At 44.6% G+C, this 27,344-nt stretch overlaps 1 protein-coding gene and 3 non-coding genes across 5 annotated transcripts; 2 read left to right on the forward strand and 2 right to left on the reverse strand.

The window, feature by feature from the left end:
• Positions 1 to 267: 267 nt before the first annotated feature.
• On the reverse strand, positions 268 to 339 carry Trnaq-uug (transfer RNA glutamine (anticodon UUG)). Its single transcript has one exon. It is a non-coding gene; the product is annotated as a tRNA-Gln (tRNA).
• Positions 340 to 5,355: 5,016 nt separating this feature from the next.
• Positions 5,356 to 5,429, forward strand: Trnat-ugu (transfer RNA threonine (anticodon UGU)). Its single transcript has one exon. It is a non-coding gene; the product is annotated as a tRNA-Thr (tRNA).
• Positions 5,430 to 10,602: 5,173 nt separating this feature from the next.
• On the forward strand, positions 10,603 to 10,675 carry Trnar-ucg (transfer RNA arginine (anticodon UCG)). Its single transcript has one exon. It is a non-coding gene; the product is annotated as a tRNA-Arg (tRNA).
• A 4,399-nt stretch (positions 10,676 to 15,074) lies between these two features.
• Positions 15,075 to 21,505, reverse strand: Gpx5 (glutathione peroxidase 5). Of its 2 annotated transcripts, XM_055596975.1 has the most exons (5): positions 21,419 to 21,505; positions 19,071 to 19,221; positions 16,870 to 16,987; positions 16,386 to 16,485; positions 15,075 to 15,281 (listed from the first exon to the last, which is right to left on the reverse strand). In XM_055596975.1, the coding sequence occupies exons 1-5, from the start codon at positions 21,503 to 21,505 to the stop codon at positions 15,075 to 15,077; spliced, it is 663 nt and encodes a 220-aa protein (XP_055452950.1). The 2 variants fall into 2 exon arrangements, with proteins under 2 accessions (XP_055452950.1, XP_055452951.1); XM_055596976.1 differs by lacking the exons at positions 15,075 to 15,281; positions 16,870 to 16,987 and having other exon boundaries at positions 16,424 to 16,485.
• Positions 21,506 to 27,344: the final 5,839 nt, after the last annotated feature.

The following is a 27,344-nucleotide window of genomic DNA, read 5'->3' on the forward strand; positions in this document are numbered from 1 at the left end:
CTAGCCGGTGGGAGATGAGTTTTTTCGCTTGGGTACACAAACGAGGAAAAAAGCAGGAGCGAGCAGGGCTGAGGAGGTCGTGAGCAGTCACAGGAAGGTTTTCCCACAGCTGTTGGGGTTTCTCCACCCGGGGAGGAGTTCTCCTCCGGAGCTTGTTACCTTTGTATTTGGAGAGCCAAATGTCACCATGGGGTAGAGGAACAAGTTTTTCCACATTTAGACCGCAGGCTGGAAATTATAAAAGGTCCTTTATAAAAGAGCTTCTGCAGGTCCCACCGAGATTTGAACTCGGATTGCTGGATTCAAAGTCCAGAGTGCTAACCATTACACCATGGGACCGACAAAAGATACCGAAAATGTAATCAGAGTTGTGGGACTTTGTTCGAACTGTACCTTGGAGGACTTAGATCAAGTTTCAGTTTTGACAAAGCTATTTTTTCCCTCCTTGGGGAAACGGGGCAACTCATTAGCTAATGGAAATCTGGAGAGTACAGCACGGCTAGACTTCTATTGATGAGGACCGAGTCTCGGGCAATTTAGGATCTGTGTAAGAGAAAGCATAGACAACAACACAAAATTAGATGCGATCATTCTAAAGCCAGTGTGATGTATGGGGATGAAGCTGGAGCAAAGATTCCCTGCCGAGGCTCAGGTAATTAATTCCCATTACAGCACAGACGTTTGCAAATTTTACGAAAACACTTTTCAGATAGAGTTATCGCTACTAAGGCCCTGGAAAGGGCCCCTCGGATGAGAAATTTTGACACTTAACACTCAAGAGAAATATCATCCCAGCGTGTGATTTGACAGCGTCTATGTAAAGAATCTCCCTGTGCGGGAGGGATGGTTCAATAGTTAAGAACTTGTTCTTGTTGGGGACCAGGGGTTCCGTTTGCAGCCTCTACCGCCTTTAGCTCCAGAACCAGGGCATCTGACGCCCCCTTCTGGTCTCCACGGGCGCTGCACACATGTAATAACATTCAGGCAAGCAGACAGGCACACACATGCAGATCAAAAACTGAATTTAAACATAATCTAAGTCGGCTTTTTTTTCCCCCCTAAAAATTGTCCAGGACTATTTTTTAATGTATGCTTAAGAAGAGTCATTGCAGTCCTACAAAGTTGGATCTGTTTAACAAAACAAAACGAAAACAAAAACGTGACAGTTGTGTTACTACTTGATGGTTTGGGAGTTTGGGGAACAGGGATTTAAGCTTAATCAAACAAGACACCGTTACTGTTGAATTGTTTTTGTTTTTGTTTAATTTTTTTTTTTTTTTTTTGCTGAATTGTTAAGAACAGTATGAAGGAGAATTTCTGAAAAGAAGCTGAGTCTGCCACAGTCGATTGTCAGTGATGTGGAGAGATAGGCATGCCGCCAGCCCAGAGCCTAATTACAGTTTCTCCTGCGCCGTCCCTAGCCCTCTAAAGAGCGATGGCCTGCCCACTTATGTTGTGGACTAACAGATAAAAACCAATTGGAATCGATCGACTTACCAAAACCCCATTTCGACAAACTGAAGGACCAAGAATGCTCTCAGATGGCATCTGTAGCTGTAAGATGGGCTGTAACTCATTTCTCTGGTGTTTCCACACATGTCTTGGAAAAGTGCCTTGACCTATAACTTGCTCTGTTCTGTTAGTATGAAACTACATTGTTCTTCATTGGAACATGGAATTTGGGGTAATCTAAATACTATATTCCAAGGCCATGGTCATAATTAGCTTTGGAATGAACTATCTCATCTCCTTTGAGGTGAGAGCTGTGATTCTTTTTTTCCGTCAATAATGGTATTCTATTTTGTAAGTCGTAACATATGCAGTATATATTCACTTGAAAATAGGTTGGAGAGATATCCATCAAATTCTTGGCTTCATCCTGAAGATGAAATAACTTTTAACATTTTGCTGTGCTTGTGGTATTTGACTTTTTTATTTTATTTTTTGCAAGTATATATCAATTTGGTAATTACAATAAAAATCTATGAAAAGCAATATCCCTCAGTAAGAGACTTCTTTATAAGTCACGTTTAATCCGTGTTGACTGGCTACTGTGCAAATTATGGCTGTGGTTACACCATACAGAATGCGGAAGAGCTAGAGGAGCACCAAGGATGGGTATTGCATCTTAACCACGCTCAGGAAAATGAAGAGGAAGGTCTGTCTCCTCTTGATGATATGAGGACATGAATACAATACTTACATGTAATTGAATTGGGTTTAGTGACCATTCAGTCCCCGGCCTTATAAGAATCTATTTAAAGGAAAATGTAGGATTATTAAAAACTTCCCAAATTAAAGATGCAGAAATATGAATAATCAACATAGAGACTGAGGAAGGGAGAGACACACAGAGAGAGAATTCCTAAATGGTTAAGAAGAAAGTCTTTAAACGTGTTAATTGTGGAAATCTTGATTCTCAGCTGGTGAGAGACTTTAACCAGACTTCTGGGCTAAAGTTTCTTTTCCCTTCTCAGGCTCCCTTAATCTTCATTCTCTGTCTTGCCTCACATGCAGACTTTGTTAGTTTTTGGGAGCCAGGTTCCCACAGATCCGTTCACAGGGGGAGCTTACCGGGTTTCCTATCTGTAAATTGAGAGAGTGGACCAATTTTGTTTGGTAGATGGTGACTAAGAAAAAGAACAGTGGCCCCACGGAAGCCACCTCTCTGCATTGCTCGGCTGAATTGTGAATCTTCGTTATCAGTTGAGTAAGTTGGATATTACTATGTGATAAGAAGAATCTTTTATACCTCTTTGCTGTTTTGAAGCCTGGTAGGCGCCGAATAAAATAAGTGTCCAAAACAATTTAAGTCACCTCTTAAACTGTTCTTTAAAGAATTTCAGCCTCTAGGATTAACGTCATCTTTATGAATAGTCCTGATATTGTGAGCAAAAGTAAAAGTTACTTTGAACAATATTATTTTCCTGACAATTCAAATTCTGGTTTGTGTTTATTCAATATGCTCAGCAGTTCAAAGAAAAGTGCATGTACTCTTCAGTTGAGTATGGTGCCCCTATCGCTGTGTGCTGCAGAAAGTGGAAAGAGAATGGTCTTCGTGCACAGTTTGATCCCTTGCAAAAACTCTTGTGGATACATACTGCATTCATACTAATTAGTCATCTAGTTTGCCTTGTCAAATTTTCTTAGGTAAAGCAAAGGAGCACACTGTGGTCTACAAACATGAGATTGAATAAAAAAAAAAAAATCCTCATCAGCTCATTTTCTGAAACCGACTCATAAAATTTAAGGAAAACCACTCATGCCCCGATGGCATTCATAGATTTGGGAATCTGCATTTCCTGATCACCCACCTGACATAGGATTGTAAGAGTGTTTATATGCTGAGTAGAGGAGGAAGAGGGACGGCCACTATGGCAGGGCCGCTAACTTCATCTTTTGCCTGATAAGATGGGTCATACCTACAAGGGTATTTCATGTACCTACGCTTAGGTGACTTGCAGGCATATTTTGTTACATAATTTCAGCGTTAAAATTTTAGTGAGTCAGTGTGCCTTTTGCTCAGATCTGACAGGGGTTATCCTGAAAGCCAAAGAGATAAGGAAAAAGAATATCGTGGAAGAACTGAAGCGGTGGAGGAAAGGCGGAAGAGTTCTGTAGAGGACAAGTGAGAAGCAAGCTTTAAGGTCAACAGCAAGAATATTCTGGAACGGATAACAAGTTCTGACTCTTCAAACTGCAGAACAATTCCAAAGCAAAAGAGATAAAACTGAACTTACGAACAAAACTACTGCAGTGGTAAAGAGATGTTCACGTGGTGATAACGGAAACAGCAAACAACCGTGATTTATGGCAGAATAAAATATTTTCAGACTCTTCATGAGAGAAGTGACAACAATAAGCTTTTACTGAACCAACTGGCCCTGCAAGCATTTCATTTACTCTATTGTGACCCCTCAGTACCACAGAGATCAGAGGCTTGGTTTATATTTGGTTGCTCTTTTTCAGCTTTGGCCAAGTATTTTCCACTTGCGTTTCTGCTGCAGTTGTTGAAAAAAAAAAAAAAAAAAAACCTGCCCCAGGGCTACAGGGTTAGAGCGCATCTAACCAAAAAGAACCCAGAGGAGCGAAAAGGAAAAGCTGAGCTCAATAAAAGGGTTATAGGTCAAGTAACAAATCTGGGAAGTCTCAACCCATGTTCACCATAAAACAATGTTGGGGATCATGTAGGGCTATTTTATGCTCCGTAAGGTCCATGCTCCTGCCTCAGCTCCCTGGTTGCTGGGATTATAGCTATGCACCTCTGCAGAAATCAGTTTATCTGCAGAATCGATGCTCGTGTGTGCAAGACTACAAGTTTAAACCCACAGCACCCAGCACTTTCCACACAGACGGGGAGGAGAACACAGAAAAGAGAATGAGTTTTTGCAAACGGAACCCCTGGCTGCTCATTGCAGTTGACCGTTGCCAGAAACATTTGCTGCCTCTTCCCGGGCGAGATTCCGCGGCCCACTGCACAGCCGTCGGCTGAGCCACTTAGACTCCTGCTGGGACAGAGAAATGTACACAGAATTGACGCAGTAGCGTTGGATGAAAACCTCAGACTGTCCTTATTCTGCCCAGCTGCGACTAACCCTGTGGGAACCCCTGGCGACCACTGAAAAGTTTCTGTTAATATCTCTCTCTTTCTCTCTCTCTTTCTCTCTCTCTGTCTGTTTAAACTTTATTGTCTGTTCCTAATTCTGAAAGCACAGCCTTCCTATACATTCGCTGACTTGATAAAGGAGTCACCTAATCTCTGGGTAGTTTTAAGAGTAACGAAGGGATTTTAAAAAGAAAAGATGCGCCAGGATTTAAACAAGTAACCAGCACAATTCCCCCGGCGTTTAAAGAAGATAGGCAGGGTGTGACGGCTCAAGGCTTGTAACTCCACCACCCAGGGCAGAAGAATTGCCCCGATCTGGAGGCGAATCTGAGCTCCAAAGTGAGGTCGTGTCTCAGACACAACAAAGCAAAATGAAAAGAAGTCAATTAGTTAAACGTGCAAAGCAAAAACGAAAACCGCGATCAAACGGGAAAGACGGAAAATGATACAAGGGTCATAACGTTCCCCTGCACTTAGGGATTCATCCATTTCTCGTCCCCAAAACCCTGGGGCGAGGGTTCAGAAAGTGGGCTTCTGCAGGCGTGGGAGCTGTCCCGCGCGGTGTCCCGGGCTCGCCTCCGTGGAAGCAGGAGCTGAACGAAGGCCGAGCGTTCCCACAGGCCTTTGCTACTCCCGGTCCTTCTCAAGAGCAGTCCACGTGAGCAATGCACGACAGATTGAAATTAAAGCTACGAACGTGACCCTCAGAAATTAAATAGAGGTTTATTTTCAGCCCCTGCGCAGCAGTCGGCTCCATGGCTTAGTTGGTTAAAGCGCCTGTCTTGTAAACAGGAGATCCTGGGTTCGAATCCCAGTGGGGCCTGCTGAGGTTGCTCTCTTTTCTTTATTGAACGTTTCCAGTCCTGTTGGACAGGCTCGCTCCTGGCGAGGGCCCTCCTCGCGCACGGCGGCCGGGCAGTGGCGAGGGGCGCGGGGCTCCTCGGCTGGGGTGCCAGAGCAGGAAAGGGCTCTTGCCAGCCTGGAGCTTGCTTGCTGGACTTGGTGACCCCAGCGGACTCGGGGGAACCCCTGGCCAACGAACGATGGTAATTTGGGAAGATCACCTTTTGCTACCCAGTTCCGGAGGCCGCGGCTCCTCCAGCAGAGGTGTCGTCTCCTAGCTGACGTCTCCTGGCTCGGTTTTTCCCCACGCTCAGCGTCCAAGGCTGGTCCGTCTCTCTCCCCGCCTCCTCCAGCTCTCTCGCTCGCTCTGCGAGTGCAAGAGTGGGCTTGGGTCTACGCCACTTGGGTCTTGAGGACGCTTGGGGATTCAGCTAGTGGGTTGTACGGCGCCGGTGCAGAAGGGGTCGCAAGCTCTTTCTTGCAAAACTTGAGAATCAGAGGGCAAAGAGCTGTGCGTGTGTGTGTGTGTGGGGGGGGGGGGGGGGGGGCCCACCTCCCCTACCCATTCGGCTTCCCGCTCCTGCTCAGGTTTCCGTGCTCAAGGGGCCGGAGACTCTCCTTAGCAGGGATGCCTTTCTTTTAAGAGATATGTTTATTGTTCGTTTTTGAGGCAAGGTCTCTCCGTGTAGCCTCTCTGTGTCGACATCGTGGAGATCCGCCTGCTTCCAGCGCTGGGATTAAAGGCGTGGGCCACCACCTAGGCCCGAGGAGTTTTCTTTTTAAGAATGATTCTCTTACAGGAGAGCGGTGGAACAATCTAATAGTAACCACGTTTCCGTTTTCTCACAACACCGAGTGGGAAAACAGCCACCGCGAGAACAGGGAGAGTTTTCATTCGCGTGGGCGTGGGGGAGAGGGGCTTCTGCGGCGACAGCGCGGTGGAGTCCGAGTTCCAGGCGTCAAGGTTCCAGGCGGAGGCCACGTTCGCGGCGAGTACAGAGCCGAGAGGCACAGCCAGGAGACGCGGGAGGAGAAGACCGTCCCCTTGCAGCGCGAGAAGAAATGCAGGGGTCCTTTCCCAGCCAAGAATGAGTGGGATTTCACTGCCGAGTCCACACGTCCACATAGGGGCACACGCATAGGAGAACACTCACTGAACGTTATTTACTCTAGGTGCACTAACAATCAGACGGGGGCGACCTTCTAAGAGTTCCAGCTGGGGGCGGGGGGGGGGGGCGGAGAGTAAGAGGAACGTGCAGGTTTGCCAGCAGTTTTCCTAGAGGGGCAGCTACCCGGCCCACGACGGTGTGGAAGTCTGTTAGGGGAGCCGGAGCCGTCCATGCTGGACCAAACTGACCACGGATAAACCTTTGGGGGACCCTTAACGGCCAGTTAAAGCACCATGAAGAACGCGCATCTCTGACAGGCACACACTGTCTCTGTTTGGTTTTAGAGTTGGGATAAGGCAGGGTTGGTAAACTAAGAAAATCTTCCCTCTGTTGTGTTTGGAAGCGGTTGAGCCTGGTAAAATAATTATCCTGGTATTATTTTGAAGAACATCCCCCCCAAACATATCTGGGTCTAACATTTTCTCTGAGAAGATTTGACTATTCGATTTAAGCAGCAGCTTTAGAGATGTCAACGTTTTCCATTTCTTCTTAAGTAGGATTTTTTCTTTTTAAAATTAATTTATTTTTTAATTAATTACAATTTATTCACTTTGTATCCCAGCTGTACTCCCCTCCCTCAACCCCTCCCAACCCACCCTTTCTCCTTCTTCTCCTTCTATGCCCCTCCCCCGGGTCCTCCTCCTCTTCCCTCTGACCCTAGCCTATCAGGTCTCATCAGGACTGGCTTCATTGTCTTCCTTTGTGGCCTGGTAAGGCTGCTCCCATCTCAGGGGGAGGTGATCAAAGAGCCAGCCACTGAGTTCATGTCAGAGACAGCCCCTGTTCCCCTTACTAGGGTACCCACTTGGACACTGAGCTGCCATTGGCTACATCTGTGCAAGGGTTCTAGGTTATATCCATGAATAGTCCTTGGTTGGAGTATCAGTCTCAGAAAAGACCCCTGTGTCCAGATTTCTTGGTTCTGTTGCTCTCCTTGTGGAGCTCCTGTTCTCTCCAGGTCTTTCACCTCCCCCTTCTTTCACAAGATTGCCTGCACTCTGCCCAAAGTTTGGTTATGAATCTCTGCATCTGCTTTGATACCTTCCTGGGTAGAGTCTTTCAGAGGCCCTCTGTGGTAGGCACCTGTCCTGTTCCCTGTTTTCTCCCTCTTCCGATGTCCATCCCATTTGCCTCTCTGAATGAGGGTTGATCATCTTACCCAGGGTCCTCCTTCTTGCTTAGGTTCTTTAGATATACAGATTTTAGTATGTTTGTCTTATATTATATGTCTAATATCCACTTATAAGTGAGTATAGACCATGTGTGTCTTTCTGATTCTAGGATACTTCACTCAGGATGATCTTTTCTAGTTCCCACCATTTGCTTGCAAATTTCATTATTTCCTTGTTTTTAATTGCTGAGTAGTATTCCATTGTGTAAATGTAGCACAATTTCTGTATCCATTCCTCCATTTAGGGGCATCTGGGTTGTTTCCTGATTCTGGCTACGACGAATAAAGCTGCTACGAACATGGTTGAGCAAATGTCCTTGTTGTGTACTTGAGCATCTTTTGTTTATATGCCTAGGAGTGATATAGCTGGATGGTGAGGAAGCACTATTCCTAGTTGTCTGAGAAAGCATCAGATCGATTTCCAAAGTGGTTGTACAAGTTTACATTCCCACCAGCAATGGAGGAGGGTTCCCCTTTCTCTACATCCTCTTAAGTATGTATTGTCACTTGAGTTTTTGATCTTAGCCATTCTGATGGGTGTAAGGTGAAATCTCAGGGTTGTTTTGATTTGCATTTCCCAGACGACTAAGGACATTGATCATTTCTTTAAGTGTTTCCCTGCCATTTGATGTTCCTCTATTGAGAATTCTCTGTTTAGATCTGTACCCCATTTTTTAATTATTTGGATTATTTGATTTGTTGCTTTTTAACTTCTTGAGTTCTTTATATATTCTGTATATTAGCCCTCTGTCAGATATAGGGTTGGTGAAGATCCTTTCCCAGTTTGTAAGCTGTCGTTTTGAGGACAGTGTCCTTTGCTTTTCAGTTTCATGAGATCCCATTTATTGATTGTTGATCTTAGAGCCTGTGCTGTTGGTGTTCTGTTAAGGAAGTTTTCTCCTGTGCCAATGAGTTCAAGGCTCTTCTCTCTTTTTCTTTCAACAGATTAAGTGTGTCTGGTTTTATGTTGAGGTCTTTGATCCACTTGGACTTTAGTTTTGTGCAGGGTTATAAATATGGATCTATTTGCATTTTTCTACATGTAGACATCCAGTTAGACCAGCACCATTTGTTGAAGATGCTATCTTTTTTCCATTGTATGGTTTTGGCATCTTTGTCAAAAATCAAGTATCTGTAGGTGTATGGGTTTATTTCTGGGTCTTCTATTCGGTTCCATTGATCCACCATTCTGTTTCTATGCCAGTACCATGCAGTTTTTATTACTGTTGCTCTGTAGTACAGCTTGAGGTCAGGGATGGAGATACCTCTAGAAGATCTGTTGTTATATAGGACAGTTTTGGCAATTCCGGTTTGTTTGTTTGTTTTGCTTTTCCACATGAAGTTGAGAAGTTTTCTTTCAAGGTCTGTAAAGAATTGTGTTGGTATTTTGATGGGAATTGCATTGAATCTGTAGATTGCTTTTGGTAGGATGGCCATTTTCACTGTTAATCCTACGTATCCATGAATACGGGAGATCTTTCCATCTGCTGATATCTTCTTCAATTTCTTTCTTCAGAGACTTGAAGTTTTTTTCAAACAGGTCTTTCACTTGCTTGGTTAGAGTCAGACTAAGGTACTTTATGTTATTAAGGTGTAGTTTCCCTAATAGCTTTCTCAGCCCTTTTGTGTTTTGTATACAGGATTTCTTTTTCCTTTTTTTTTTAATTTTGTATCTAGCCACTTTGCTGAAGGTGTTTTTCAGCTGAAGGAGTTCTCTGGTTGAATTTTGGGGGTCACTCATGTATACTATCATATCATCTGCAAATGGTGATACTTTGACTTCTTTCCGATTTGTATCTCCTTGATCTCCTTTAGTTGTCTTATTGCTCTGGCTAGGACTTCAGGTACTATGTTGAAGACATATGGAGAGTGGGCAGCCTTGCCTTGTCCCTGTTAAATCTAATTTTGTAACTGACATTTCTTGTGTAATTAGTTTTGCTTAAAATTTCAAATTATTTGGTCAAAATTCTCTCCAACAGTGCTCATTGCTGATCGATGCACTCCAATCTGTTCCTTAAAAGCCAACAAACAAATAGACAAAAAATCCTGGTGTTCTTAGGTCTCAGAGTAAGTTTGTATCCTGGCTGACTGGGACCCCAGCCTGGCTTCCAGGGCAATTGGACAGTTGTGACCTTCCGAAGCACAAGCGGCTGGCAGTGAGGAGGGTCTGCATTAGGTTTCTCCAGACGACCCGAACTGATAGGATGAATCTACAAACCGCCAAGTAGCCACAACCCTTGCCTCCCCCTTGAGAGGCCGGGAACCTCGCAGTCGCTGGGGCCTGGCAGCTGGGTGAGGTTCAGCAGGGTCTGGGCACCTCAGCCATCCCAACCCGGCCCGGAAAACCTACAGGTGTCTTGGTCCTTAGTCAACCGTGTAAGCCCGGAAACACTGGTTCAAAACAGCCAAGGCGGATACTCTTCCTTCTACCAGGGTCGCGGAGGTCTCTCTTCTCCCTTTGAAGGATTATTGCTTCTTCCCAGAGGGCCTCAGACCCGGCCAAACTCGCCAACCACGTGTAGCTGCTGACAAGCTGGCCTTGATTCCTGGAAATCCGCCCGCCTCTGCCTCCAGTGCTGGGATCGACGGCGGAGAGCCTGTCCTTTGTTACCGGGCAACCTCCCAGGAGTGGCTTAGATTCTCGGAGCATCAGTCGTGTCTTTGTCATAGCGTTCACGCTGCAAAAAAAAAACAAAAAACAAAAAAACAAAAAAACAAAAACCACAAATCATTTAGTTGAAGCTAAAGAATGTGCAGTCGGCGGCTCACGGTTCAGGCATTTGTAACAGTTTTTCACACATCTGTAGTTGTGGGACCACGTGGCCTAATGGATAAGGCGTCTGACTTCGGATCAGAAGATTGAGGGTTCGAATCCCTTCGTGGTTGGTTTTTTTTTCTCCCACCCCCTCCATCCCGCTTCAAATTCTAACAGTCTTCGTAGCGTCTGCCCCACGCAACGTGGGGTGTGCGCGTGGTCCCCAAGTTCTGGAATAAACCCTAGTCCAGACAACCGCTGGGGCGGCCGCAGAGCTGGTGTGTGGCGTGGTCACGAACCTGTGTCTCATCTTGGTCCCTGAAGTGTTAGCGTTGGGGTTGCCGTGACGCCCACCCTCTATGTGCTGGGTGGATGCGGCGGAGGAGAACCCGAAATATCAGAGGAATCAGAAGAGCGACGTTTAAAACTGTGAGAAGATGGGTGCGAGGCAGACAAGAGGCTTCTGCAAAAGGACACCCATCCCAACAGACGATTTCGAATAGAGGAAACGAACGCATTATTAGAACAATATGGTTTTACAGGGACCTGCTGGCACACTGCTCTCAAACTCTATATACAGCCAAGGATGACCTTGAACTTCTGATCTTCCTGCCTCCACCTGGAGGTTACAGGTGCATACCATACACCAATCATTAATCAAGAAAATGTCTTGAATACATACCCACAGGCCAATCTGGTGGAGGCATTTTCTATTTTTCTTTAATACGTTTTTAATTAAAATAGAGTTATATTGGTTTCCCCCACTTTCCACCCTCCAGCCCTTCTCAGCTACTTTTTTTTTTTTAAACCTTTCCCGTGCCCCCACCTCCACATTCAAGCTGATATCCTTTTTTTCTTTGATTATTGTGACATATACTCTTTGGCCATTATTGTTACACACATTTGTGTGTATACACAGATGTATATAAATATGACATCCTAAGTCCGGCTTTGTTGATGTGCATATAGTGAGTTTCAAGACTGACCGCTCTGTGTGGACAGTGAATAAGAGGGTTTATCCCCAGGAGAGGCTAATTCGCCTTCTCCCAGCAGTCATGAGTTGCCTACTGATCTTTGTCTAGGAGCGAGACCCCATCTTTTATCTCCTTCCGTGTTAACATGTCCTGTTTCTAGGAGAGACTTTCACAGCAGACTTCCTGGTCTTCTGGCTCTTACAACCTTTCCTCTTCCTCTTCAGTGATGTTCCCTGAGCCGTAGGTGCAGGAGCTATAGGAGATAGAGTTGCAGCAGTTAGGACGGGCTCCCACGATCTGCTGATATCAAAATCAGTCATCTCAAGCCTTCCCTCTCAACACTGGGGTCCCAGAGTCCCCAGACCTTGGTTTTTACTACGGCTTACTTAAATTCAGCATTCAAATTCTCGAAACAGTATTTGAAATAATTTTGATTTAAAAAAAAAAAATTCACACAGGCTGAACAAAAGGTGGAGGCGTCAGGCAGGCGCATGCAAACCGGACGTCTGTCACTGCAAGGTTTGGTCCACTCCTGGGAAACCGAAGGCCACGGTGGCCTGTCTACGTGGTCCTCACTCTGCAGCCACCAGCACATAGCTGGCTTCTGCAGGACAGGCAGCCTCTGGCCTCTCCACACACTCTCACGAGGGTGTCACCCAATACTGCCAAAATTACTTTAAAACATTAAAAAAGGAAACATTTTCTCAGGGGAAAAAAAAAAAAAAACCTCTTAGATTCTCACCACCCAATACTACCACTATTGAATATCATTATCACTAACAGAAGTTAAAAAAAACAAAAACAAAAACAAAAAAACCATAGCTAAAGTAAATGCGGAGAGACAGTAAAATAATTATTTTTGGACTTTCTAAAATTTCAGTTTTCTTTTTAGGCGTCCTCACAGTAGCCCAGGCTATCCCTGAATTTATTTTGCAGCACAAACTGGTCTCAAACTCTCAGCAATGCTCCTTTCTCAGAGTCCCAGTTTCTGGGACTACTGCCATGAGCCAGCAGGGCTACATCCGTGATTTTTTTCATTTCACGGTTTGCTTTTTTTTTTTTTTTTTTTCCTATGTGCTCCTGCAGTTCATAGAGGAGGTAGATGTTGGGGTGGGCATGGCCTGGGTGGTAGCTGGGTCGGTCAGCACACCAGCTGTCCTGCACCAGGCCCCCAGGGCCAGCTCTCTCTTTGCCCAGGCGAAGGATGGGGCTAGAGCCTCCTGACTTCTGCTCTCCCACATCAGCCCTGGCTCTTCTCTCCCTGTTCCTGTGAGAGGCTTTCTAACAGTGTTCTAGGGTCTTAGCCAGTGAGCAAACCTGCGTCCTCGGACATCATTTGAAGGGAGCTCCCAGTCAGTGTCTCCATCTGGCATAGAGAAGCAGTCTAAATTTGATATTTGACTTAGTTTTCTTGTGCCGCTGAGCAGCAGAACGTGAGAGATGCTGTTGCTATAGTTTAATCCCTCTCTCTCTCCATCCCTCCTTATCTCCCCCCCCCCAGTTTTGAGACAGGTTCACATCATGTTTGCTGACCTCGACTGGGTGACTCTCCTGTCTCAGCCTTGTCAATGCTGGCGTCATAAATGTGCAGCACCATATGGTGTTTTTGTTTGTTTGTTTGTTTTTGTCTGTGTAGAACCTTGGCTGTCCTGGACTCACTTTTGTAGACCAGGCTGGACTCAGACTCACAGAGATCCACCTGCCTCTGCTCCCAGGTGCTGGGATTAAAGGCATGTGCCACCACTGCCCAGCTCACATTCAGCTTTTATTTCACGATGTGTCACCAGATGGTTCACCGGCTCTCTCTAAACTGTGGATTTCCTTCAGCAATGATGAGCATTCTGTCATCACCCACAGCTTTCAGGACCAGTGCATTACTAGTTTGTGTCCCTCCGTGGCAAGCTGTGCCACTCAGATTGGAGGGAAGTCTCAATTTATTTCCTAACCAGGTGGTGGGTAATTCAGCCTTTAAAAAGTGACATCAGCATTTCTCCCTTAGATATGCATTTCTCCCTGTGTTGATAATTGCACATTGGAGTTCCCAGAAAGAAGACTGTGAAATGGAGAATTTAATTCACTCTGACTATTGGATTACTGGGTAGTGTGGCTTAGTGCCTATAGCATCTGCCTATCACTTGCCCAGCAAGTTCCAGTTTGGCGCCCAGAATTTCAAGAAAAAAATTTTTTACTAGGACATTAGTGAATTGTCAACATCTAGGCTTGGGGTTCCAGTTGATATGTCTATTGTGAATTTGATGCTCATTCTAAATGACAACTAGAACACACAGCAAGTTAGAGGGGTGGGCTTTACTAGAGACAAGGACTGCCCTGCAGGGCAAGGACAAAAGAGGACCAGCCAACTCCCCAGACATCCCTGGAGCTTTCTTAGCTAAACACATGCAGCAAACTCCACCCCAGGCAATTCCTAAAGACAGGTTCCAGCCCTGAGACATCAGGTGAAAAATTTCCAAACATCTGGGAGGATAAACACTGTCTCTGAGGAGGTTCGTAATCTGGATGTCACTTGGAGTGTGAGCAGGAAGAGAGACTTAAACATAAGCATTGATTACGAATGAGCCACAGAGGTCTTAAATGCTTCAGATAACATTTTATTAGAAACTATATGTCTAGTTCTGAAGTTGAGGATCCCCAGGTTCCCAGGTTGGAGCGGGAGATCCTGTCTTCAGAAGCACTAGATGAACCAGTAAAGATCGCACAGGAAGGAGCACTTTTGTAGAATCAGAGACGAATCCTGGATCCTGGCAGCAGGGAGCCGCCTCCTGTGTGAGTCAGTCTGCCCCCAGTTTCCCCCAGATGAGCCAAGGCAGAAGGGCAGATGAGATGGTGTCAGATGAAGACTGGATCAGAAGGACTCACATTTACATTACAACACATTTGTCTCAGGAGACACAAAGCTTAGGAGGAGGAACCTAGATTGTCTCACCATCTTCCATGGCTATCTCTACATCTGAAGTCTCGAAAGAAAAGGGGTGAGAATGGCCAAGGGTATTCTTCCTCCAGATACAATGTAGCTATTCTCCTATCCCTTGATGCGTTTGAGTGGTTCCGTATGGTCATGTTGATGAATTTTTGTTTTTGTTTTTTGACACAAGATCTCTTGTAGCTCAGGATGACCTGGAATTCATGTTCCTTCCATTTCTGCCTGTCTGTATGTCTGCTGAGTGCTGGCATTATACGTGAGTACTAATACACCCAGGCAAATCTGTAACTGGGGCCTCTGGATTTACATTTTTTCTTTCTTTTCTTTTCTCTTCTTTTCTTTTCTTTTCTTTTCTTTCCTTTCCTTTCCTTTCCTTTCCTTTCCTTTCCTTTCCTTTCTTTTCCTTTTTTTTTTTTCCAACTCATACATCTTACAAGGAAAAATGTACGCAGCTTACCTGACAAAAATCTACTTCGTGCAGGAAGGATCTTAGGCAACTTAGGGGTGATATGGGCAGGTAGAGTCCATTTAAGTAAAGAGTATGTTGAGAAGATGGAGTTTTCCCCAGAATGGTCTTTGAGAGAGAAGGAGGAAGGACTCTGAAGCTTAGCCTTCCTATATCATCTTGAGTTGATTCAGGTACGCCACGATGTCCGCCTTGACAGTGCTCACAGGAGCCTGGTGGTGCCAGCGCATGATAGGGACTCCGTTGGGTCCCACCAGGAATTTCTCAAAGTTCCAGCGGATGTCGTGGACTTTGATTGGCTCCCAGTAGACATGCTTGCTTACGGCCACGGTCTCTGAGGGGTGAGGACAGGAGTGCTGCAGCAGAGAAGGAGAGAAAAGAAAACATTATTTCTGTGCCTAGATGATATGGTGTCATCACTCACAGCCCCTTCCCCTGAAACCCAAACATTTTAGCCTCCTGTAGTTCCCACTAAACCCTATAAATTCTGCTAATCACCGTCATGCCGATCACCAAGAATGTCCTGATGTCACAGCCTAAGTGCATTCCCTCTTTCTGTCCCTCACTAGGGCTCCATCACATTCACAGTGCATAGCTTAAGGTGTATTTATTGCCTTTCAGGCTCTTTCATTTCTTGTTCTTATTGTTTCTCTTATGAGACAGGGTCTCATGTAACACATGCTGGCCTGAAACTCAGTGTGTACCTGAAGACGACCGTGAATTCCTGATCCTCATGTCTCTACCTCCCAAGTGCTGGAATCACAGACGAATAGGACTGTTTAGACTCATGTTCCTTTTCTGAAAAGTGAGTGACTTGGACTATAATGTTATTTCCAAGATCTAGGGTTCTATGGACCAATGGAATTTTTTTAAAAAAAGTACCTTTTGGGAACAATTTAGAGCTACTAAGATTTGATCAAAGAAGAAAAGCGACTAAACCACATTTTGCCACTTAATTTAAAAAAGATCACTGTAAGAATAACTTACGTGTGGCCCATGACCTTCAAATAAATGGTATTCTTAAAAATTAGATGGATGGAATTTATGAAGCCCTACTCACACTGTTCTGTTTCATTAATTCACCACGTTGCTGCAGTTGTAGAGCTCTGACTTCTCTATGTTGTTACTATGTAGCCTCCCATACAGATGGCAGGCATTCATCAAAAAAATACCTTAGCTGAATGAAGGAATGAATGTCAATAAGCAACAGGCCAGGTAAAAGCTGCTGTTGTTGCACACAGCTGTCTGTTCCTCACAAAGCCAGAGTCCCAAGAATGCTAAGAGACTAGCCCACATCCCTATGCTAAGCAGGAGATTTCATCCAGAGAGACTAACCCCACATCCAGAAATGAGTCCTTGGGTCTTTTTCTCCCATAACCAACCTATGGAAAATTTAAGCCCTCGGTGATGCTAGGAAGATTGGGGGAAAGGAATTGTATATACGCAAGCAATTCACTTACCTTCAAAAAGGTGAAGATTCTCTGTTCTTTTTCGCCATTTACATCCCCTTTTGTAAAGAGCTGGAAATTGGGTACAAATCCTTTTCCTGGACGAACATACCTACAACAAGCCAAAGGTTGGAATATGAGGATGAAAGGTAGGACAGTGAGAAGAATCCAGAGGAAGGGCAGAAAGAGACAGAGAGGAGGCAGGGTATGTTTTTCGGAGGACACAAAGGCCTGTTCTGTATATTGGTCTTCCTGTTTCACTTCATTTTTCTGTCTTGGGAGAAGCTCATTTCCAATTTCGCCACCATCCATCTGGGTTTCAGTCAGGAGTGAAGAAAGACTCTGAGGACCTCATCAGACTCTCATCAATTAAAATCTGCTCACAGGTGCCCCAAACCTATGAATCACCACCTCCCTGGCAGTTTAGAGGGCCTGAAGGGCCTCTGAGACAGGAAAGGCAGCAAGACCTCTTACTGGGCTTTAGGCCGGTACTTACTTGAGCCCAGAAAGAATCTCTGCATTTTCTCCTGGCTCTTGCTTTCCAAACTGGTTGCAGGGAAAGCCCAGCACAACAAAGCCTAATGGCTTCAAGTCCTCCTGGAGAGCATTCAGTTCTGTGGTTAGAAAAGAGACAACATCATGGCCTGGCCTGGAGGATTACTTGGGTCTGTTTCTACCACAACCAGCACATGGAAATATATATAGCCCAGGCTGATGGGAGCAAGAGCTCTTGGGTTAGTGATTACAGGGAAGGAAACAGAAGGAGAAAACCATCTGTAGATCAGATGGACTGGATGTCACAGCCGAAGTTAGGCATGCATTCAGAGCCCCTTACTATGGTGCAGCATTTCTCAAACTCACAATCACACCCCGTTCTTTCACAAACAGGGATTCCCGGGCCCCATTTCCAAATCCAATCCCTGAGATGGAGCCCAGCCATTGTCATTATTCAAAATCCAGACGATATTTAAACAAAGCTAGCTAGGAATAGCACAGCTCATCATCCAGATGTCCTTGTTGGCTGACTGATAAACTGGATCTTCCTTTTTCTAAAGGAATAGGTAGAGATGGGAAGTGAGGTTCTCTTCTGGGTACAGGCTAGCTCATGCTGAGCAGTGCAGACAAACTTGACAGGTAGCAGAAGCCAAGAGCTTTAAGCTGAACTTCCTGGGGAAGTAAAAAATGGATATTGCTTATTAAAAAAATAAAGTCCTCAAGATTGAACTAAAGCACAAACTCCAGTGCTCCCATCCACTGCCATGAAGTGTCCCAACTGCCCTGCTCAGGCCTGGATGGTTGTTTTCTTTGTTAACCATTTCTGGGCTCTGTGCCTTTACTCTGTTGACAAATATGAACCTGTCAAATATGACGATTCAGCTTGGCCAATTGGCATCTCTCAAAAGCCAGTTAGAGATTGCTGCCCGGCATGGTGGTTCACGCCTTTAATCCCAGCACTTGGGAGGCAGAGGCAGGTGGATCTTTGTGAGTTTGTAGGCAAGCCTTTTCTACAAAGTGAGTCAAAATTAGAGATTGCCCCCCTATTTCCACATGCTTTCCTCTCTTCCTCCTCAACCCCTGTTGTCTTTACCAGATAATCCCACTCTCCAGGAAAGAAACAATAAATTAGGAAGCCTGCTTTCAAGCTTTTTAGAAACTCTTCTCCGGGTTTACTCATCTGTTACATGCCAAGGAGAAATTAAGTAATTTTTTTTTTTCTTTTTGAGATACAATTACCTGTTATCCCAGGCTGGCCTCAGGCTCATGACCTTTCTTCCTCAGCCTTTGAAGTATAGGAATCAACAGTTATGGCTCATCATGCCAGGATATAATTCATTTTTAAGCTCCCTATAAACTGATAAGATGAATTATGGTCCAATCAAAAAAAAGAGTGAGGACTTGGACTGACTTCAAGCATATTAGCTTAGGTGATGTCAAATAGTGTTTACTATATTAACAACTCTCACAGATGAGATAGCATTCTCAGAGAGGCAAAAAGAATGGGCAGGGTTTTTCACTCCATGTTTCTTTCGTTCCTTTGACTTTTGAGCCATGTGCGTACAACACTTCTGCAAAGCACACTGCAAACCATAATAATCCACAAGAAGGCCTTATTAGTTTCAAACAGCCAGGACCCTTCTCCATTAGCTTCTATGCTGGCCATCTGCTACACTAGGGAAAAAGCCCTTGTACCCCATTTATGATCACTGTAACTTTCCATGGAAAAGTCTCAGAAACATGGATCTTCTCTCCTGTATTTGCCAGAACACTTCTGGAATTTTCAGGTTCATTCAGATATTGCCAAATCCACTGATATATATATATTGATTTCAGTGGAAATCTCAAACCAGATACCAAGAAAAGGGCCTACAGATTTGTCTTCCCCTGTAAAGAGCTGAGTGGTGTTACAGGCTTTGAAGATCACATTCTGTTTATCACTAATATCCACACAACTACTGGCCTCTGCCTTAGGATGTGAAAGCAGCCATAGATGAGTTTATGCTGCGCTTCAATAAGATCCTTTAAAGAAAATAAACTGTCAAAGTTTGACATGTGGGCTGTCGCTTGCTGATTTAAGACCTCAGAGAATGAAATAAATGGCTATGACACAGACTTAGAATGGAATTCTCAGTGTAGCTTAGAATATAGTCAGCTGGAAAAAGCAATCCATCATAAAGTCATATGGCTCTGAATTCTTACCAGGATACTGAACTGTCAGCCCACAGTAGGTGGCCACGTTGACAAAGAGGACATGCTTGCCTGCATACTGCTTGAACTGAATGCGTTCCTTCCCAAGAGAGAAAGCCTCGTAGTCATAGATAGTGCCTTTCACATCCTTGTAGCAATTCATCTGGAAGAATTTTGGAAGCTTTGTTACGAGCGACAAAAGTGCCCCATGTCTGTTTGATCATTCAGAGCATGAGTGAACAGTGAAGGGGTTAACCAGGACTCAGAAAACAAATACGAGTGGCAAGTAGGTGGTCACGTGGAGAACAGACCAGGCCATGTGTAGATGAATCTAACCGAAAGGAACTAAAAGTAAATGGCATCAGTGAGAAAAGAATCCTGGTTTTTGTTGAGAATGAGGCTTCGAACAGCCGGGGATTAAAGGCACACTGCCTGGTTGTTCTCCAAGTGAGCCAGATTTTCATTGCTTGAATGCTTCAAGATGGCCTAGTTACTCCTCTTTCCCTAGGTCTTCTGGCTTCTTACCCCACTTGGGAACACAATAGAATGGGAAGATCTCCAGCCTGGAGTATGATCTACCATTCAGCGTGTCTGTGTATCTGGGATGCCCTTATCCCTGGGCCTCACAACTCCTCTCTCCCAAAGTAAAGCAGAACAAAGAAGTTTGCAGGTTTGTCGCTCTAGAATCTAATATAGTTTTCTTAGTGGATTTCTCTCTTCTATCACTCTCTTACACACATGGCTGTCTTATATGCCAACACTGTGAAAACAAACTGTGCGTGTGCCAAGAAAGGATGTGGAGAGCCCTAAAGTCTATCTAATATTGTGACAGACTAGCCAGTCATATCTGAAGATATTTGAGCAGATTCCCACATATCAGAAATCAGTTCGGCGTGAAATTCTCATTGCACATCCTCATGTTAAATTTCTCTCTAAGGTAGCTCTTGGTTTTCATATCTGTCTCTGCCTTGGCTGGGTCCCTGCAGTGAGAAGGTCAATGATGCACACCAGCAGCGCCAGGTCTACTCTGTGCTGGAGGCGGACAGCTATAAATTGCTCATGGAAGATAAGGAGGGTAAAACACAGGAAAGGAAAGACACGAGGCTAAGCCACCCACTGAGAAAATGACCACTAAGCTGGCTAGAAAAAAAAAAAATCAAAACAGGCTTTCCTTATGAGTCAGTGAAGGTCCAGACTTAGACAAGGATTCAACCAGACTTCCTAGAAACGCAGTGGACTGGGAAGGAGAGAGTCAGCCCGTCTGCTTCCACACAGAGAAGGAGCATGCAAGACGGAAACCCAGTGCTCCCAACCCTGTACAACTGATGGTTCTATCATTAGCACCATCCCTTTTTGGGGGAAGTGGGTCCATCTTAGAGAGACTCTGAACTTGAAGACACATCTTATCTCTCTGGGTGAGAGAGGGTTTGAGGCAGGGTCTCATTTTATCCAGGCCAGGCTGGTCTTCAAGCTCAGTGCAGTACGCCGGCTTCAGCTCCTTGAGTGCCAAGTTCGAGGCAGCAGCCACCATGCTCAGCTATTCCAGTTCATTTTTTCTTCTAAAAACTATATTTATTTATTTCATGTGTGCGTGTGCATACGTGTGTGCACGCATGTGCACAAGAGTATGTCTGCAGGAACAAGCAGAGGCCAGAAGAGGCAGTTTTAGGTAGGCGGCCGTGTAGCGGCCATGAAGGTGCTGGGAACTGAACCCTTCTCCTCTGCAGGAGCGGTAAGCACTCTTAACTGCCAAGCCATCTCACCAGCCCCTCCAGTTTTTTTTGATGTTGACTGTTCTGCTCTTCCAAATGTTTCTAAGTCTGAATGTTAGGTCTCCAAGCCTCCAGATCGGGTTTTATTTAAACTCTGAGTTCCCATGTCCAATGAGGCAGCTCTAGGTAATGTAAAAATCCTATCTCACCCAGCGAGTCTTCTTGTTAGTTTCAGGGCAAGATAACGTCTTCCCCAAGCTGCCTTTTGTGGACCAAATTATGTGCATAGTAAATTTTGCTCTTATGTCCCACTGTGTGAGTGAATGTTTGATTGCTTCTAATGTCCCCTCTCAAGTGTTGTGTCCTCCTGTGGACTGCCCCTTCTACTGCCCCGCAGAGACTGTTGACTAGGCAGCGGGCCTCCAAATCAAGAACGAGATTCTCAGACACCCAGTGCTCCAAATCTAATTGCTTTAGGACTCTGGTGTGCAACTCCGCACCTGCTTATGAAAGTGAAGGTCAGTCAAGAAGAAAAGAAAGGTTTGGGGTGAGCACTGGAAGACAGGAATGGCTGGAGGAGGCGCTCTCAGAGCAGAGCCCAAGAGTGACCTTGTTCAGCCCACCGTGCTCTCTATGGACCTTACTCACCCTCATCTTCTCCGGCTTGGTGATTGTCTGCACATAGCTGGCTAGAAGAAGTGGAACAAGATAGAGGACTCTTAACTGTGTACTCATGACTAGCATTGTAGATCGCTGGTCTGAGGGCCTGAGGTCTTCGTTTATCTCCCCGGTTTTTTGACACCTTCACAATGACCAGCCCACACCTGTTAAGACCAATCACAGGGCAGCAAGAGTCATATCCTTGCCTACACACGCCCCCGTGAGCACTCAGAATTCAATAATGTGGCAAGAGTCTGGAACTCATATAAGTTCTGACAGAATTATCAGAAAGTTGTGCTAAGCCCTTGTAGATACTGGAAACATTGGTTTTCCTGGGTGGATGTAAATACTGGGATAAAGTCAAACTTCCTTGCAAAACATTTGACACGGATGTTCTAAACATTGCTTTTAGAGCCCACAGTGTGTAACCCAACCGTACTGCTGCGTGTGTCGTATGCTTACGGCTCTGGGTTCAGTGCATAAAAATGATAACCAATCAAGGACTTCACCTAACATTATTATTTTAGCTCTTAAGAAAACCAGTTATTTACCACACTGTTATACTGTTGGTTGGGCAGCAGCAGAAATACTGCCTGTTATTTTAGCTTAAAACAAAACAAAACAAAACAAAACAAAACAAAACAAAACAAAACAAAAACCGAAAGGATAAAAGTTGGAGAAATGGCTCAGTGCCAACAGTACATGCTTGTCTTGAGAGGGACTTGAGTTTGGTTCCCATCACCCACATTTGGTGGCTCAGCAAGTCCAGCTTTAGGGGATCTCAGGCCTTCTTCTAGCCTACAGGCATAACGGTATCCTCATGCACATATGTACAGACAGCTCATATGTACACATACATACACATAAATAAGTAAGGCAAAATCTCAAACAAAAAAACAAACAAAAAACCCTAAAGTATAGACTTGCCTAGGATCTATTCAAGAGAGCTTGGGGGCGGGGGGAGCGGAGGAAAGGAATCGGAAATAAACCACAGCACATTGATATGCTCATTATAGAAACACTCTCAAGGATTTACAAATCAGTGATTTTTAGAAAAAAATTCTGATCAAGAGAGAAATGGGCACAACCCAGGAAACTCAGTGGTATCTGTGGCAGGATACAATGTTCTCCCTCAACATTAACCAAAGAATTATGAATAAGAGATGCCTGTGTTTATCAGATTGGCAGAAGTTAAAAGGAATGGTGGGACCCAGCCTGCATGTATTCTGGCATGGGGTGATCTCATATTCTAGGGTGGGTGATGGGAAAACCTGACATTGTTAATTTTGGGGGTGGCTACTCTGAATGCAAAACTTTCTACTTCTGGAACTTGTTAATTTCAGGGGGTTGTTTAAAAAATTAGCATAGAAGGTAATGGGTTTCAGGATCATATTCAGGATGCATATTTTGTTTTTGTTGATTCTCGCTCCTGTTTCCTGCCCCTCCCATCTGCTTCCTGCCTTCAATAGTCCCCATTCCACTTTTATGACACCCGTACTGTTGCTCTCCTTTAATCTCTCCCACATTTTCTTAAGACTCGCTTCCCCCCTTTTGTGGTCTCCTTTCTAGTGTCCTGACCTATATATTAACCCTTCATGCACATATGTGCATATATGTGTGTGTGTATAGAATCTGTGTGAAAGAAAGAATATGGTATTTTTCTTTCTGAATCTGCGTTACTATGACTAACAGTTATTTTCTTTTTTCCAACATAATATTTGTATTGATTATTTGGGAATTTCACAATGTGCACCCGATCGTGCTCACTTCTCAGTCCTCCCATATCTATCTGTTCCCGCTCCCTTGTGACCATTTTGTACTGTCCCTGTACTCACTGGAGCATGATCAAGCTCCCAGTGGCCAACCCAGTAGGGAAAGCTGTGTCCTTCACCCCTATCACAACTTTTAGGAGTTCTCTTTATTTGACGGCTTCCTGTTTATGGAGCTGTTACTTTGCAGGGGGCTAGTGAGGAGAGAAGAGTTGTCACAGAAGCCTTCTATGTCCTTTCTTTCTCAAATCTGTGACCCTGGTCGTTGATACCACTGCAAGAGTGGCCTCCTTGCCCTTTAGTGAGCAGGAGCACTGCATGGTTTCTGACAACAGCCTGGACCACAAAGCATCCACACGGTCTCCGGCATCAACATGTGGCAAGGACCCCCATTTGGTCTCCGGAGGTGGCACTACAGCCTGTGGACAACCAACATGGCCCTCTGCCGAAGCACAGGCCACCGACCAGCATGGCCTCTGGGAGCAGTACTGACCGCGAAGATCCTTCGAGGAGGTGCAATTCTACAAATGGACCATACCTCGTCTGGAATATCAGAGCCAGGACAATCACGTGGCTGAACAGCTTGTTTGGGGGCTGAGTCCGTGCCAACTCCAGGCTGTTGCACTCCATCATGCAGACCCATTCCTCCATCAACCACAGCCTTCTCTCTCTCACACTCGTCATGGCTGTCACATATTTAGTTCTGCTCCTCTATCTGCCTTGTCTCTCCATCACATATTCACTGGCATTGGAAGCTGCAGTGTAGACCCTTTTGCCCAAACAGCTTTACATACAAACGATCATTGCAATGAGTGGTTGGGTAGTTGGTCTGGTTCAAGGCCTCTGACTTCCGATTCTTCTCACGTGGCGGGCTGTTGTGCAGAGTCATGGAGACCCTGCAGCTTTGGTTCTGCCTGACCATTCCCTTCATGTGCTCCAACAGCTCACATACGGAGTAGATGTTGGGGTGGACCAACTCCAAGCCTTGGCTCTGGGCCTGAGTGGTAGCTTATTCATTTTCCTTCTGCTATGGGATCCACTTAAACCCAACCCAACCCCAAAACTAGGCCAATGCAGATGACAAAAATTCATTGGTATCAAGCCACTACTGATGGATCAGGGCGGCAGAACAGACTGGGGAGCTGAACTGCAACCACCCTCCTCCCCAACTCCAAGCCAGATTGTTACAGAGTTTTTAAGCTTGAAAACCATAAACATCTGTGCAAAGCTATAGTTACATTTTCCCACCTATCAGGATTTAGGGAAAAAGGGGTTTCCTTACATGGTTGATCTATGTTAACTGATACAGAATGTAGGTTTTACAGTCCAACCAATCAAATCCATTTGTTCTTTTTTTTTTTTGTGGTTAGAAACAGTCATTATGTTTTGAGGAACAAAAGATGAGTAACTGTTTAGCTACTGAGAGCTAGAACTTAGTTTCAACCCTATGATTAAAATGGAGTCTAAAAACAAAATGGCAGTACTTAGGACAAGTTTCTTTTGCTTGCTCTTAACATTTCTGTCTCATGAATTTGTAGATTTGATCTTTTAATTGTATCCCAGATATCCTGCATGCTGTGGCTATGCTCATTCATTCTATGTTTTTTGGGTTTTTGATACAAAGTATCTCTGTAAGCCTTGGCCATTCTGGAACTCTCTCTGTAGACCAGGCTGGCCTCAAAGTCAGAGATATGCCTGCCTCTACCTCCTGTGTGTCTTCTTTTTAAAAATTAATTGTATGTACATTGATGGTCTGCTTGTATGTGTGTGAGGGTGTCAGATCCCCTATAACAGAGTTACAGATAGTTGTGAGCTGCCATGTGGGTACTTTGAAAGAGCAGCCACTACTCTTAACCATTGAACCATCTCTCCAGCCCCTTACTTTATTTCTTATGATGTTTAAATATAGCAGTTCATTGCATTGCCTTCCAGCCCTGATGTTCTTTCTTCTGATTGGTTGAATCAATTGGTGATGTTTTCCACTGTGGTTTTTGATTCATTGAGGGTTTGTTTGTTTTGTTTTGTTTTTATGTCCAGAATTTCTATTTGTTTGCGCTTTCCCCCAAATCTCAAATTTTTTTTTTGGTAAAATTTTCTTCCATGTTACTTCCATTTTTATACATAGTGTTGATTTTCTCATATGTTTTGCTTACTTTTCCTTCTGGGCTTCTTCCAGGCCTTCAGTTAAATTCATCTGGCTGTTTCTATTTTCTTTCAGGCAACTGACAATGTTACTGGTATACTCTGGAAATCTTTGTTCAGCACTTTGCTGCTTCAGTTTCTTTGAATTCAGTAGTTGCAGAATTATGGTTTTCTGCCACATTGCCTTACTAGTTCACATTTATTTTTGTTTCTCTGATGCAACTTGAATCTCTGTCAGTCTGGACTTAATCTTTGGTCTTATTCCGAGATCTTATTAGGCAGCATTTTGAACAGCTTTTGAACAGCTTAATCTCCAGGCCTGCCTTTGGAGGAGTCTTGATTCTGAAGAATTTTTACGTGCTCCATTCGAGAACTTTGCCATAGTACCTGAGCAGCTGCAGTGGCAGAGCTGTCTTGGTCGGCCTTCTGTGGGACACACTGCTTTCTGTCTAGTCCCTGCGGCTGATACTTGAGAGGCAAGGGCACAGACTTCTTCCTTTCATCCTGGATGTAGTAGAGATAGCAGTTAAAGCTTGGGAGCTCAAGGCCAGCCTAGGAAGCAACGCAGGCTCCCGGGGCAAACATTTCCGGAAGTGCGGCCTTTGGTTTCGCTCTGCCAGCATCACATCACTGTATTATTTAAAAAAAAAAAAAAAAAAAAAAAAAAAAAAACATATTTATCTCTAGTCCATGCCCACTTTCCTGCTTTTTAAGAGAGTAAAAGCACCAAGGAAACAGATACTACAGGCTGGAAAGACAACAAGATGACATTTGGTAAGAATGTTGCCTACGTTGACTTAGATGGTGAAAAGATATAAAAAAAAAGGGTGGAAGTTGATCAGCGCTAACTGTTCCAGATGCTTTAGAATTACAAGGAGGCAAATTCAGCAACTAGCCAGATTCCAATGAGATAACTAATGAAAGTTTAATGAAAAATATTAAATTTAACAGAAGACTCTCAGATTTTCCCTCTTTGCCACACCGCACTCTGGTTCCTTAGCCTATAGGATCGGCATCGCCAGCTCAGCTTCACAGGCCATGGGACCATGGTTACCAGGATGAGAAACAGTTCCGCTTCAACTCTAAATTGTCCTTCCAAACTGTCCCCTCTGCAGCCCTTCTCGCTCACGTTCACACCAAAGCAGTCACCTCCTATTCCAAGGGGAAATCTGAGTAGGAATTATTCTCCATGCTGCTGGAGCCTGAGTTATGACTTATCTCAGGAAACAGAAGCCTGTCCTCAAGTCAGACCCCTGATCATTTTCTTGGAGGCCTCTAACCTGGGGGGAGGAGCGTAGAACCATGATCCAGCTACAGAGCTCCTCAAATCCTTTTAAGTCACCTCTCTGCCTAAAAATGCTGACTGTTCTGTCCTTCCCCTCTGTCTCAACTCAGGTAATCTACAGATTAGAGTAATAAGTCTTAGAGCAACATACTTTGATTTCTCAAAGTCTTTCCCAATCACCTAGACTTTGATTAAATTGTGTTCTGGGCCTTTAGACCTCATCTGTTGAACTGGGGAAATATAAACTTTATGTAGTACGTTAGTTAGCTTCAGTGTTACTGAAAAAAAAAAATACCCTGACCAAAGCAGCTTGGTGAGAAAAACACGTGTTTGGCTTAGGTCCATCTCTGAGAGAAGTCAAGGTGAAAAAGAGACCACACGAAACCCTGCTTACTGACTTGCTCTCTTTAGCTTGCTCAGGCTGCTTCTTTATACAAGCTAGGATTGCCAGGGCTGGCACCCCCAACGGTGGACTGGGCCCTCCCACACTAATCATTATTCAATAAAGTACACTACAGGCATACCCAAAGGCCAATCTGATGGAGGCAATTCCTCAAGCAAGGTTTCCTTTTCCCAGGTGACTCTGATTTTTTAGGCTGACAAAACTTAGCCAGCACGAGTGGTTAATTTAAAAAATAAAGGAGACGCACTTTTCATTTCAAATTCTAGCCTGAAAGAAACAGATTCCTGAGTTGCAAAGTCAAGAGACTTCAGTTAC

This window comes from Psammomys obesus, unplaced genomic scaffold, assembly GCF_907164565.1.
Source record: "Psammomys obesus unplaced genomic scaffold, mPsaObe1.curated_primary_1811, whole genome shotgun sequence".
Lineage (NCBI taxonomy): Eukaryota > Metazoa > Chordata > Mammalia > Rodentia > Muridae > Psammomys > Psammomys obesus.

What these genes read in the sequence shown, in the direction of transcription:
- Gpx5 (XM_055596975.1), bottom strand. Translation starts at nt 21,505, where the DNA reads ATGAGTACACAGTTAAGAGTCCTCTATCTTGTTCCACTTCTTCTAGCC. An exon ending in CCAAGCCGGAGAAGATGAGG is followed by an intron (nt 19,222 to 21,418) that starts GTGAGTAAGGTC and finishes AAATTCTTCCAG; the next exon opens with ATGAATTGCTACAAGGATGT. An exon ending in GAGATTCTTTCTGGGCTCAA is followed by an intron (nt 16,486 to 16,869) that starts GTAAGTACCGGC and finishes GGCTTGTTGTAG; the next exon opens with GTATGTTCGTCCAGGAAAAG.